The sequence below is a fragment of the Diabrotica virgifera genome, chromosome 4, assembly GCF_917563875.1.
Source record: "Diabrotica virgifera virgifera chromosome 4, PGI_DIABVI_V3a".
Classification (NCBI taxonomy): domain Eukaryota; kingdom Metazoa; phylum Arthropoda; class Insecta; order Coleoptera; family Chrysomelidae; genus Diabrotica; species Diabrotica virgifera.
The window spans coordinates 161,285,756-161,300,987 of NC_065446.1; the positions used below are offsets into that span (position 1 = coordinate 161,285,756).

Sequence of the window (15,232 nt, forward strand, 5' to 3'; positions counted from 1 at the left end):
TCATCGGAAAACAATGTTTTTTTCGAAAACAGTGGATCTTCTGCAAATTTATCAAGAGTACATTGACTGAAACGGTGACGACTCGAAAGGTCCATCAGCTTCAGTTCTTCCACCTATTGAATTTTGTATGCTTTTAAACCAAGATCCTTACGTAAAATATGCCAAGTTGTTGCATACAACAAGCCAAGATGTTGGGAACGGCGACGAATCGATTCTTCATTATTTTCACGTACACTATCCGCTACCGTCACTCTATTTTCTTCGGTACGTGCTGAACGTAGTCTATTTAGTCGCATGTTATCCAATTAATGAAAACTGGGTTTCAATTCAAACTTACTGTTGGTATAGCTGCGTTCGGTAGACAATAGGGATGTTCACAAAAAATTTAATAGTCGTTTTAAACATGTAAAACGATTAAGAAACACCCTAGGAATAATTGTCTAAAGTATTAAGAAAATTAAAAAGCCTTTCTATGAAAAAACTTCATTAGAAATCTAGCATTATTTTAAATTTCAAGAAAACGCTTCTGACGTCACTAGTCGTACTCGTATACTCCAGCGCGCGCATGTCCACAGTATTCTTTCTCTTTCTTTGGGTACCTGTTTGACGTTGGTTCAGGCTGTGGTTCAGGTCATTTTATTTTGTATTTTGTTCTCTTATTGTTTTATCAGGACTAACGTGGAGTTTTATGGTGAATTTGTTTAGTTTAAAGTGGATAGACTGTTTCTAAGGACATATTTTGGGTGGTACAAATAAATAAATAAAATGAAAGGTTTTAAAATAGCTGATTCGCTTAACCTACGTACTGTACATGTAACAATGGTGTCTAATTTCTTGTCATCTTGTAAAGAAATAAATCAATCACAGAGTAGCGAAATGTTTATTTAAATAAGGTACAGGGAAGAAAAAAAAAAAGAGAAAATTTAGTGTGATTTTTAATTTCAAATATTTCATTCAAAGGAAAATTTTTGCTTATTCTAATGGACTTTCGGCCCTCAGTAATAATGCAATCTTTCATTTTGCGTTTAAATTTTTAAAAAATATTTATTAGTTTTCTCAGGATTCGAAAAAATTAATGCATTTAAATAGCATTTGCATAGATTTTGCCCTACTAATTTAAATGATGTCTAGTTTATAGGGTATGTCGGTAATAAATAGGTACCTACTTTATTACTATGTTATGGACACCAAGTCTTTTAAACCTCCAGACAAATTAAAAGATCGTAAACTATACATGTACTTTTTATGTTTGTAAACATTTTATTGCTAACCCGTTGTCCTAGGTGAGCGACGGAAAACGACGCAACGCGACGCGATGCGATGCGACCAGTAATTCACGCGACGTGTGGCTTATGTAGCGTCGCATCGCGTCGCTTTCCATCACTCAAACCAGGACAAACGTGACGATGTTAATTATTCATTCCTATTCTTAAGTGTGGGGAAGTATACGGCAGCGTTACTAGAAAATTCATATTTTAAATACTTAGCTAAAAAATTCCATAAACGAAAAAGAAAGACAACAAATGTCATATATTTAGAACGAGTAAATTTGGAGAGTTTAATCATTTATATCCGAAATTAATGAAATAATCCACGTTGGTTTAAAGAGTATTGTGGCTTATTCACTTTCGATTATATAATTGCAGCTGTTAAACTCAGTATTAATAACTGAGCTATCAATAACTATCAATAAGTAATTTTCAAAAACCAAATTCTATTGAGGAGAGGCTGTTACTGACTTTAAGGTATGTTAATGAAAAAACACTGGTACTATATAGTTATTATTAGTTTTTATTTATTTAATAAACTATTGCGTAGCATAATTTGAATTGAAAAAAGCAATGGGGCGTCACACTGTGTCGTGTCTCGTCGCGAACAAATCAAGTTCGCACTTCGTCGCGTCTTGTCGTAGACTGATTAACCCGAAAACGTAGGCCATACACAAATACAACCATTACTTGATATTTTCGCGTCGCGTCGCGTCCTGTCGCGTTGTCGCGTTTGTCGTTCACCTAGGACAACGGGTCCCATTTCGTTGCCTGGATATTTAGAAACAGATATTTAGAAGTCCAAAATACGAAGTTTTCCACTGTAGGTATTAAGAATTTTTTTATTAATTTATTTTTTTATAACCAAGCTAACTTAAATCTAAAACATACCATAGAATTCAGTAAAAATGAGTACTTAATTTAAAAACCCATTTATTTAGGAAAAGATCCATAACTTACAATAACAAAATGATCTTCGCAAGAGAAAAGCTTGGTTTTTATTGATACATATACTTCTTTTTTACGTTTCTTTTTACGATTTAAATTAGCTGGAACTGTAATAAAAATCTTGTCAGAATTGTTTTTAGAGGTATTTACACACCAAGGAACAAAACACCACTTATTTGGTTTCATTTTTACTAATTAAATATGTAAAGAAACTGCACACATTCAATCCAATACACTTCGTGAATAAGTATACAAAACTAGTCGTCGATCAAAGACGATACGACTGCTGACGTCACAGATCGTAGCCTTGCTGCAGGGTACCGTTTTTCTAGCCTCCAAAAAAATCAACATTATGAACTAATTTATCTTAAAAAATATACATTTTTAAACAGTTTTATCATTGTTACGTTTTTATACAGGGTGTCCCGAAAAGATTGGTCATAAATTATACCACACATTCTGGGGTCAAAAATAGTTCGATTGAACCTAACTTACCTTAGTACAAATGTGCTCATAAAAAAAGTTACAGCCCTTTGAAGTTACAAAATGAAAATCGATTGTTTGCAATATATCGAAAACTATTAGAGATTTTTTATTAAAAATGGACATGTATCATTCTTATGGCAAGAACATCTTAAAACAAAATTATAGTGAAATTTGTCCACCCCATAAAAAATTTATGGGGATTTTGTTCCCTTAAAGCCCCCCCCCCCCCCCAAACTTTTGTGTACGTTCCAATAATTGATTCAATATTGTGATACCATTAATTAAACACAACGTTTTTAAAACTTTTTGCCTCTTAGTATTTTTTCGATAAGACAGTTTTTATCGAGATACGGCTTCTTTTTCAATATATTTACGTAAAAATTTTATGGGGGTTTTGTTCCTTTAAACCACCCAAATGTTTGTGTACGTTCCAATTAAACTATTATTGTGGTACCATTAGTTAAACACAGTGCTTTTAAGACTTTTGCCTCTTAGTCTTCTTTTTATAAGTCACCTTTTATCGAGATGTAGCTTCGTTTTCAAAATATACCTAAAAATGTACCTATATTATAAATAAATTTTCAGATTATTAACAGGTCTCTATTATAGCCGTACTTAACCATATACAAATATGTGGTGGATTCGACAAATATTCAAAATATCTCGATAAACTCTGACTTATCGAAAAAGTACTAAGAGGCAAAAGAGTTTTAGAAACATTGTGTTTAACTAATGGTGCCACAATAATAATTTAATTGGAACGTACAGAAATGTTTGGTGGGGGGGGGGGTTTAAGGGAACAAAACCCCATAAAATTTTTATGGGGTGCACAAATTTCACTTTAATTTTTTTTTAAGATGTTGCTGCCATAAAAATGCCACATGTCCATTTTCAATAAAAAATATCTGAGAGTTTTCGATATATGAAAAAAAAATCGATTTTCATTTTGTAACTTCAAAGGGCTGTAACTTTTTTTGTGTGCACTATTGTATATAGGTAAGTGAGGTTCAATGAATCTATTTTTGACCCCAGAATCTGTGGTATAATTTATGACCAATCTTTTCGGGACACCCTGTATATGCTTCTTTTCCTGAACATTTTTCAGTGCGTCACAAATGATCGAAAAAAAGTCCGTGATAATATACATTTTAGTGACATGACATTTTAGTTAAATCTGACAGTTGTCACATTTTATTTGCAATTTGACAAAAAAACAAATCAATTGTGTTTATTGCATTTACAAAATGGAATTTTCTTTGATTTGTATAGTCTTATAAATTGTTCAGATTATATTCGTAGATATATTATATAATTCGCAAATTATTTTATTTTCGATTATGGAGCCATCTATTGACAACTAGAATAAATGTTATAAATGTCACCGACAAAATGTAATCACCGACGTGCGTTTTTTTCTGTCACATACAATTTAATGCGTTAGAAAGAAATCGAAAAACTGTGACGCACTGAAAGATCCTCATGAGAAAAAGTATACCTTATAATCTCTTAAATTTAAAAATAAAATTAGTGAACATATTTAAAAATTAGTGAACATCCCTATTATGTGGACCATAAGTTGCTCTAAGCGCATTAAACACATGCCTCTTTATAGATCGCCTATTGTCGTAATATAATACGGCTGAATAATTTTTAGACATTGTGCCGGGCTGAGTCTTTCCAGGATGAAATGTCAAACAATATACATGTAATAAAAACTGAACGTCGGGTGATACGATTCATGCACGATTTCCCATCAAATCACCACCAAAAAAAGTTAATCTAAAATTCTAAATGAATCACCCTTTACATATGAAAATAGATTAAAAATATAAGTCGGTGAAATGGATTGTCAGGGTTGTAATACAATGGGTAGTGATAGTGAAATGGGTTTAACTATGTAATTATCAATACTCTCGAAATATATGTATTAAAAGCCATTTTGATTCACATACAATTTAGGTTTCGTCAATTTTTTAATATTAATGTCTGTAAATACTTACTGGCCATTCCTATGACTTCTTTATCACATAACATAACAAACGAAGAATATAGACTCTTCGTATTAGCAATAGAGTTTTCATACAGTTGGACAGCCATCAAGCCATTAGAAATTGTAGAGCATAACTGTTTTATTTGTTTCTCGTGATCATTTGAAGCAACCTGAAACATTGTTTTGGTTAACACATAAATATTAAACCGCAATTAATACAGCAGTTACTACTTTGATGGTAAATTAGGAGAACTGCAAATCCAATTTTACTAAAAGCTAGTAGGCGATGTAATGAATAAAATGAATAACATCTTATTCCGACAATATATCTACAGTTTACTCTTGAAAAACACCACTTTTTGCAGTTTTTTTGTTGAGAAAAGACGTTGAAACGAAAGATGATCACATTTCTTTTCAATTTAAGCTCGACCATTGATCCTATTTCTAACATCGTCTAATAGCTTCCAGTATGCTTGGATTTTCAGTTCAACGTAATTTGCCATCAAAGAGAGGTCTCGGCTTCGACTCCATATAAAAGGACAGATAATACGTAGCAACTCAATCAATTAATTATTGATTAATGTTTAATTAATTCAATAAACCCCTATAACGATTTACAGTTCATATAGAAGAATCCGAGTCTCAAGAGGAGTCCGACGAAGAAGAAGAAGAAAATAAATATTTTAGTTCAGATGAAGAGTTTCAAGAAGTACAAGATTTGGACACAGATTTTATACTACTAAATAACTTTCTTCTTCTTCTTCGTCTAGCCATTCACGTCCACATCTGAACATAAGCATCTTCGAGTCTTCCTTTCTATTGTTTTTTGTTGTACGCTACTTGTAGCCAATTTTTCCCGGCAGTTCGTTTCAGATCATCTGTCCATCTCATAGGAGGTCTGCCTCTGGGTCTTTTGTGTTCGTATGGTCTCCAGGTTAGAATTGTTCTGTGCCATTTGTTAAGATCGCTCCTAGCTACATGTCCAGCGTATTCCCATTACAATTTACTGATTTTTGTACCACATCGGTGACTTTGGTTTTCTGTCTTATCCATGTGTTTGTTTTCCTGTCCTTAAGTGATATGCCAAGCATTGCTCTTTCCATCGCGTGTTGAGTGACTCTGAGTATGTCAATACTCTTTTTTGTGATTGTCCATTTGTTAATATCGGAATAATGCATGCATCAAAAACTTTGAATCTAAGATGTAGTTGAATTTGCCCGATTCCTGAGTATATAGTTCAGTTTGCCGAATGCTGCCCATGCTAACTTTCTTCTTCTTTTTATTTCTTCCGTTTGAATTTCCCTATTTGGTATTATTTTTTGTCCTAAGTATATATATTCTTCAACTTTTTCTATAACTTTGTTGTTTATTATTGTCATCGTTTCTTCGGAGTACATGACTTTTGTTTTGTTTAAATTCATTCTCAGTCCTATTTAAGAATATTCTGTGTGTAGTTCTGAAAGTCATGTTTGCAGTTCTTTAGTTATTTAGTTTACAAGAACTACAAGAACTAAATAACTACTGTGAGCTAATAAAAAATGACAACATTTTGAGACACAACATGGGTATCGGCAGGTCACGTGATTTTGCTCGAGCGAATGGATTGGCTGCGAACGAAGACGCAAATCAACTATCGACAATACACTATTTCTCATACTGCTGCTTACCCATAAAAAATATAAAAAATAAAATAATGCTTACCTACAGTGCTTTTTATTCACATGCACGCGTATTTTTTTTGATCACCTGGCAGGTAGAAAATCTCACCAAAAAACCTGTCTTTCTTAGAATATTTATTTTTAATGTTAAAAAATACCCCGTCAAAATAGCAATTGCACCCCCCTGTCCGGAAAGAAAGTACATGTATACATGTACCTACATATAGTTGTATATTTTATATTGGTTAAAAGTATGTATAGATTCAGATGCAATCCACTGAAGTTCAGATGCACTCCCTGAAAATAATCCTGGGGCGCCCATGCAAGCATCTTACAGAGTTAAAATCCCTCGCAAATCGCATGGCTTGTTTATTTTCTTTATATTTAAATATTTAAATTTACTTTAAGGTCACCTCAAATATTTTTTTGTAATAACAATTTTTACCTTTTTTTTTTTAATTTGGGGGGATTTTTGGGACCGGTATTTTTGCATTACTGTATCATGGAAGACTTACAAGAAAAAAATTAAGATTGCTTAAAATACCTACCCAAAAATGTCTAACAGCTTTCGGATCACCACTTTGTACTAACTTGTATCACAAGTGTATTTTAGCTGAGACATGTTTTATCGAGCTATAATGAAGTATCTATTTAATAATGAGTTGACAAACAGGTTAAAATTACATTTCAGGTTAAAAATCAGGGTTTAAAATCGGTCTTTATATTGTGAGAATAACCATAAGGCAAATAAAGTTTTATGAATAAGAGATTATGCGCGTTATTTGGGCATGTCAGAAAATCACTTGGGGAGAAACCTTGTATTCTTTTTCTCATGATCATCTTTCAGTGCGTCACAGTTTTTCGATTTCTTTCTAACGCATTAAATTGTATGTGGCAGAAAAAAGGCACGTCCGTGATTACAGACATTTACAACATTTATTCTAGTTATTCTAGTTGTCGATAGGTGGCGCCATAATAAAAAAATTATTTTTTTTAATTAGATAATAATATTACAAATATAGTCTGCATAACTTATGCGACTATACAAATCAAAGAAAATACCATTTTATAAATGCAAGAAACACATTTGATTTGTTTTTATTCCAAATTGAAAATAAAATGTGACAACTGTCAGATTTAACTAAAATGTCATGTTAGAATAAATGTCATAAATGTGTATTATCACAGACTTACCCTTTTTCCTATCATTTGTTACGCACTGAAAAATGCTCATGAAAAGAAAAATACCCTGCAAATGTACTCCTACCATATGAAGAGTACAGGAGAAAAACAAGGAATGCAACTTTTCATGAATTTTGGCTTTTCTCGCCATGTGGTAGCAAAAATTGAGTACTATCGACTAGACTAGACTATCAATTCATACCCCAGGCTGTGGGTGAAAAAACGTGATATAATTCAGGAATTTTTGAAACCTATCAGGTGTTGTAAAGGACGATGCCAGGAATAACTTCTACTAAAATTTAACCAAAAATATTGTGCGCTTTTTTTTTAATTGCGATTTTCATTTGTTAAATTGGCAATTTTTATTGATTTTTAATTTTGTAGCTTAGGATATTGATTTTAGAGAAAAACTTTTAAATAGAAAGTTGTAGCAAATTAAAAAATTTACAATTTGAGCTATGATAAGTTTAATTTCGTTAATTGGTTATTGCAAAACAGCCTGCGAAATGTACAAAATGGCCGTTTTTTACAATTGCATTATTTATTGTACAAATAATTTTTTTATTTTTTAAAGCTTTAAAATGAAGATCTTTCAATTCCAAACATAAAAAAAATTGTAAAGCCAGATTAACGAATTTGTTGCTTAGATATTATAAATTGTTTATCCCAAGAGGTAAAATGTCGAACGCTATAACTTTTTGAAAAAAAATCGTAGAAAGTTGGTGAAACATCCAATCTCCTTCGAAAGAGTTGTGTTTTCATATTCTGATGTAAATAAATGAGTAAAACATTTTTAAACCTCTAATTTTTGGATTTGAAAATAAGGGGGCAAATACCGTTATAAACATTTATAGCTGAAGCGGCCCTGTACATCCTATGAGTTTTTAACTTACATATTATTGTTGCTGAAGATGAAACGAAGGTTTATAAAAAAATAAAAAATTTCTACGACCAACTGAAGCCGAGATAATTTTTGGGTTTGCAAATAAGGGGGCAAATTTCGTTATAAACATTTAGAGCTGAAGCGGCCCTGTATATCCTATGAGTTTCTAACTTACAGATTATTGTTGCTAAAGACGAAACGAAGATTTATAAAAAAATTAAAATTTTCTACAACCAACTGAAGCCGAGATAATTGTTTTTTTTTAAATCATAGTGCCTTTATTTATAACAATTAAGAAATTATTTTACAGTCATTGACTAAAGAAAGACTTATATTATCTTAAAATAAAAATTATTATAAAATATAATTATATTTAATTATTAAAAATTATTTTTTAAATCGGTGCTTTTGCAAGCGGCCGAATTTTGCAACTCGCCCGGCTCGCTTCAAATCCGCGCGCTCGGAAAATTTTTACGTAACTTGTATTAAATGACAGAAAACAATTTAGTAATATTACCATTATAATATACAGTCTATTTACCACTGTATTTGTTTTTCTTTATAAACTTTTATATGTGAAATCCAAAAAGAATAGTCACTACAAGAAGAAAAAGTTTTATGTATATTATAGTAAGAAGTAACATTATTATTATTATATTTATATAACAATGAAAAAATTAAAAATATAGTTATATATTTCATATATATGTATCATTTTTGTAATATTATTTCTTCAGAAATGAAATTTCACATATAAAAGTTTATCAAGAAAAACAAATACAGTGGTAAATAGATTGTATATTATAACGGTAATATTATTAAATTGTTTTCTGTCAAAATTTAATAAAAGTTACGTGAAAATTTTCCGACCGCGCGGATTTGAAGCGAGCCGGGCGATTTGCAAAATTCGGCCGCTCGCAAAAGCACCGATTTTAAAAATAATTTTTAATAATTAAATGTAATTATATTTTATAATAATTTTTATTTTAAGATAATATAAGTCTTTCTTTAGTCAATGACTGTAAAATAATTTCTTAATTGTTATAAATAAAGGCACTACGACTTAAGAAAAAAAAAACAATTATCTCGGCTTCAGTTGGTTGTAGAAAATTTTTATTTTTTAATAAATCTTTGTTTTGTCTTCAGCAACAATAATCTGTAAGTTAGAAACTCCTAGGATGTACAGGGCCGCTACAGCTCTAAATGTTTATAACGAAATTTGCCCCCTTATTTGCAAACCCAAAAATTATCTCGGCTTCAGTTGGTCGTAGAAATTTTTAATTTTTTTTTTAAATCTTTGTTTCATCTTTAGCAACAATAATCTGTAAGTTAAAAACTCATAGGATGTACAGGGCCGCTTTAGCTCTAAATGTTTATAACGAAATTTGCCCCCTTATTTTCAAACCCAAAAATTAGAGGTTTAAAAATGTTTTACGCATTTATTTACATCAAAATATGAAAATATAAATCTTTCGAAGGAAATTGGATGTTTCACTAACTTTCTACGATTTTTTTTCAAAAAGTTATAGCCTTCGACATTTGACCTCTTGTGATAAACAATTTATAATATCTAAGCAACAAATTCGTTAATCTGGCTTTACAATTTTTTTTTGTGTTTGGAATTGAAAGATCTTCATTTTAAAGCTTTAAAAAATAAAAAAATTATTTGTACAATAAATAATGCAATTGTAAAAAACGGCCATTTTGGACTTTTCGCAGGCTGTTTTGCAATAACCAATTAACGAAATTAAACTTACCATAGCTAAGATTGTAGGTTTTTTAATTTACTACAACTTTCTACTAAAAAGTTTTTCTCTAAAATCAATGTCCTAAGCTACAAAATTAAAAATCAATAAAAATTGCAAATTTAACAAATGGAAATCGCAATTAAAAAAAAAGCGCACAATATTTTTGGTTACATTTCAGTAGAAGTTATTCCTGGCTTCGTCCTTTACAACACCTGATAGGTTTCAAAAATTCCTGAATTATATCCTGAAATCGACCTATTTTTCACCCACAGCCTGGGGTATCAGAGCAATAACCAGAAAGATCAGTCTATATAAATTTTCTAAGAATTTGTATCCAGGCGAAGGACCAGGATTACTCGCACGCCACTGAACAAAAATAAGGAATGTTGGCAGTTTTTGGTGCATTATTAAATTAATAAGTTAATATAGATTAAAGGTCTGGATCCTGCGTATGAAAAAAAAGTTGATTAATAGCAAGCTGAAAATTTGTTAATAGCTTAAGGGTGTCTAGTCTGACAAACTTTGATATATGGGAACACTGGAACAGGGGCAGTTTTAATTGTGGAACAGGTTAAAAATTTGGAACGGTCAGACCACGAAAACGGCACATGTATTTTGTCCGACAGAACAGACTTAAACTCTCCGAACAAAGATTAAACTCTCATGCAAAAATCAGAATGCTATTTATCACCAAATGGGCATTTTAATGAGTGGAACATGTAGAATATGTCAAATGACAGGAATTGTGACAGGTGATAAATAGCAGTCTGATTGTTGCATGAGAGTTTAATGTCTGTTCGGAGAGTTTAAGTCTATTCCGTTGGACAAAATAAATATGCCGTTTTCGTGGTCTGACCGTTCCAAATTTTTAACTTGTTCCACAATTAAAACTGCCCCTGTTCCAGTGTTCCCATAGATCAAAGTTTATCCGACTAGACACCCTTAAGCTAATAACAAATTTTCAGCTTGCTATTAATCAACTTTTTTTCATACGCGGGATCCAGACCTATTAATATTATATTAAGATTATAGAATAAGAATTGCTAGAATTTTGATAAGAATCTCCTAAGTAGTTTTAGATATCATAAGAATTAAACCTTTATTGGTTTTATCTCAATATGTAAAAAATGTGACATTCCTTGTTTTCCCCTGTACTCTTCATATATGGACTCTTAATACAGGGGCGTGCGTTGGGGGCGGTCCGTAAAAAATCTATACTCGAACAAGCTCAGATTAACGCGCGTCAGATTAAGACAAGGTAAGTTAAGTATATGAAGAACATAAAGGAAATGGACGAGCCACAAAGTTTCACAAAAAAGTCAGTATTTCGTGAAATGAACATTAGATCGAAAAACTGAAAAATACGTGTTCAACATTTTTCAAAAATCTATCGAATGGTACCAAACGCGACTCTCCGCGGAAGGGAGCGGAGAAAAATGTAAAATCTTAAATAGGAAGCCCGCGAAATGATATTTCGCTATTTCAAATGAATCGAAAAACTGAAAAATACTTGTTCCATATTTTTAAAAAATCTATCAAATAACACTAAACACGTCCCCCCACGGAGGTGAGTGGAGGGCTACTTTAAAATCTTAAATAGGATCCCTCATATTTTATTGCAGATTTGGATTTCTTGACGCTTTAGTAACTGCAAATTTAGATTCCAAGGCTCTCCTACTGTTAGATACTTATTGCAATGTTATCAGTAAAAGTACAAGTTTATTATTTAATATACTATAAATTATTACACCTATCAATCCTAAAATTTAATTAAAAATGATTGCGTTAGTTATAAGGATTGCATTGTCCTATGATCCGAGTACTGTAAAGTCAAGGTGAGATAGATTATAGTTTTGTTTATATTACAATGATATTACGTACAACTTTCTTTGTGATATTATTAAAAATTACCCACGGCAAGTGTAAATACAGTTGAGTCTGCGAGTCTTTACCCGTGCGTCATCATTTAAAGCATACGAAATAAGTCGGAAATTTACTAAACGCAACGGCAAGTGGATATTATTCCGATCACGGGTTATAGTATAAAATTTGACGTCAAATAAATAGAATGTCAAATTTAAGTTTTGCTTTAAAATTTTGGTGCATAATTACAGCTACATTTGAAGTAACTTAATAAATTATTTTATTATCATTGATTAATAAATAAATAAACAATTTATAAAAGAATTCAATAACATATTTTTTTTTTGTTATTTTATTCACTTTGGCGGTACCTTAAACCGAAACGTTCAACTGTGTCAACAATGAGCTTAGCTTTTTACGTTGTCAAAATTTATCGTAAAATAACATAAACTTATTACAAAATTTCTAACTCCAATATAAAATTAGTTGTGAAAACAACTGTTTGTATACTATAAAAAACTTCAAAATGCAAAAATTCGACAAAATAACAGAAAAAATTCAACAAACTGACAGTCACAAAAGTAAACAAACCAAAACGTCATAAATTGTATGCTTTTTCTCATGAGGATCTTTCATTGCGTCACAGTTTTTCGATGTCTTTCTAACGCATTAAATTGTATGTGACAGAAAAAAACGCACGTCGGTGATTACATTTCGTCGGTGACATTTATAACATTTATTCTAGTTGTCAATAGATGGCGCTATAATCGAAAAAAAAAATTATTTACTAATTATATAATATCTACGAATATAATCTGTACAATTTATAAGACAAATCAAAGAAAATACCATTTTATAAATGCAATAAACACAATTGATTTGGTTTTAGGCCAAATTGCAAATAAAATGTGACAACTGTCAAATTTAACTAAAATGTCATGTTAGAATAAATGTCATAAATGTGTATTATCATGGACTTGCCTTTTTTTTTCTATCATTTGTGACGCACTGAAAAATGCTCATGAAAAGAAGCATACTTAAAATATGTGAAGACATCCCCAAACGTCTTTCTTTGTATCTATCTCTTTTCAATGCACTGAGTCTAAATCGTTCATTAAAATAACGTGTTTTTACTTAATAACATGCGGCAGCTGGTTTGTCATTAATTTCATGCGTGGAAGAGAATGATGCTAAATAAAAAGTATGTGTTTTATCTCGCCAGGTATTAATGACGCACGGGTAAAGACTCGCGGACTCAACTGTATAATATAGTATATCCCAAACCCTTTTTTATGCGTCATTAATTTTGACGTCATATAGAATTTTAGGTATGTCGTAAATCATTACATGACATTTTAGTTAAATCTGACAGTTGTCAGAATATTTATATTTATATTTATATAAACATCAATATTTATACAAATATTTGCCAGAATATTAATATTGAAAATAGTTTAAAGAGAAAAAGACTAAGTTTTCACTCTAATGGCATACAACATATCCCACCAGAATGAAAACAATGGGAACCTTCTCTGGTTACACCTCCGAGGCTTCTACAATTTGCAAGCCATACGGATGCTGAGACTAAGGAAGATGAGGGAATTCTACAATTTACAATTCACGTCACATCTGCTCAGCGCGGTAAAGTTCCAACGAGACTGGTTCCCTTCATACTCCACACAGAGTAAATGTAAATAAAAAATGAATAACCATTTTCAATTTCGTTGCAAAACGAAAATACAGCCGAACCATATTCCAGTCCAATCAGAGAGTGCTGCAAGCACCTCTACCGGTTTCGAAACTTATTAGTCTCTCATCAGGAGGCACATATGCTGCTCTCCCCGATCCAACCAAAACAAACCACAGCGTGCAGTCCCGAATTGCAACGAACGAAATGGCATAGATGCCCTAGCGGCAACTGCTAGCAAAAGACTAAGTTTTCACTCTAATGGCATATAACATATCCCACCAGAATGAAAACAATGGGAACCTTCTCTGGTTACACCTCCGAGGCTTCTACAATTTGCAAGCCATACGGATGCTGAGACTAAGGAAGATGAGGGAATTCTACAATTTACAATTCACGGCACATCTGCTCAGCGCGGTAAAGTTCCAACGAGACTGGTTCCCTTTTTTTTTATTTACATTTACTCTGTGTGGAGTATGAAGGGAACCAGTCTCGTTGGAACTTTACCGCGCTGAGCAGATGTGACGGGAATTGTAAATTGTAGAATTCCCTCATCTTCCTTAGTCTCAGCATCCGTATGGCTTGCAAATTGTAGAAGCCTCGGAGGTGTAACCAGAGAAGGTTCCCATTGTTTTCATTCTGGTGGGATATGTTATATGCCATTAGAGTGAAAACTTAGTCTTTTGCTAGCAGTTGCCGCTAGGGCATCTATGCCATTTCGTTCGTTGCAATTCGGGACTGCACGCTGGGGTTTGTTTTGGTTGGATCGGGGAGAGCAGCATATGTGCCTCCTGATGAGAGACTAATAAGTTTCGAAACCGGTAGAGGTGCTTGCAGCACTCTCTGATTAGACTGGAATATGGTTCGGCTGTATTTTCGTTTTGCAACGAAATTGAAAATGGTTATTCATTTTTTATTTACATTTACTCTGTGTGGAGTATGAAGGGAACCAGTCTCGTTGGAACTTTACCGCGCTGAGCAGATGTGACGTGAATTGTAAATTGTAGAATTCCCTCATCTTCCTTAGTCTCAGCATCCGTATGACTTGCAAATTGTAGAAGCCTCGGAGGTGTAACCAGAGAAGGTTCCCATTGTTTTCATTCTGGTGGGATATGTTATATGCCATTAGAGTGAAAACTTAGTCTTTTGCTAGCAGTTGCCGCTAGGACATCTATGCCATTTCGTTCGTTGCAATTCGGGACTGTACGCTGGGGTTTGTTTTGGTTGGATCGGGGAGAGCAGCATATGTGCCTCCTGATGAGAGACTAATAAGTTTCGAAACCGGTAGAGGTGCTTGCAGCACTCTCTGATTGGACTGGAATATGGTTCGGCTGTATTTTCGTTTTGCAACGAAATTGAAAATGGTTATTCATTTTTTATTTACATTTACTCTGTGTGGAGTAGGGATGTAAGGGATAGTGATGCGCAACGTATAGCCTCTCCTATCCAAATGTCAACCTCACCTGCCCGTGTAATGGTCTTGATACTGACCTTTCGGTGCATCCTGCCAGATAACAAA

General features: G+C 32.5%; 2 protein-coding genes across 3 annotated transcripts in view; one reads left to right on the top strand and one right to left on the bottom strand.

The window, feature by feature from the left end:
* Positions 1-15,232, top strand: part of LOC114330762 (TBC1 domain family member 1) — a 537,565-nt gene that overhangs the window by 173,605 nt on the left and 348,728 nt on the right. The gene's annotated exons all lie outside the window — the stretch shown is intronic.
* Positions 1-15,232, bottom strand: part of LOC114330761 (cilia- and flagella-associated protein 61-like) — a 169,122-nt gene that overhangs the window by 88,316 nt on the left and 65,574 nt on the right. For both annotated transcript variants that reach the window (XM_028280170.2, XM_028280171.2), the window contains exon 7: positions 4,703-4,862. In XM_028280170.2, coding sequence (XP_028135971.1) covers positions 4,703-4,862 — 160 coding nt within the window. The remainder of the gene's footprint in view (positions 1-4,702; positions 4,863-15,232) is intronic.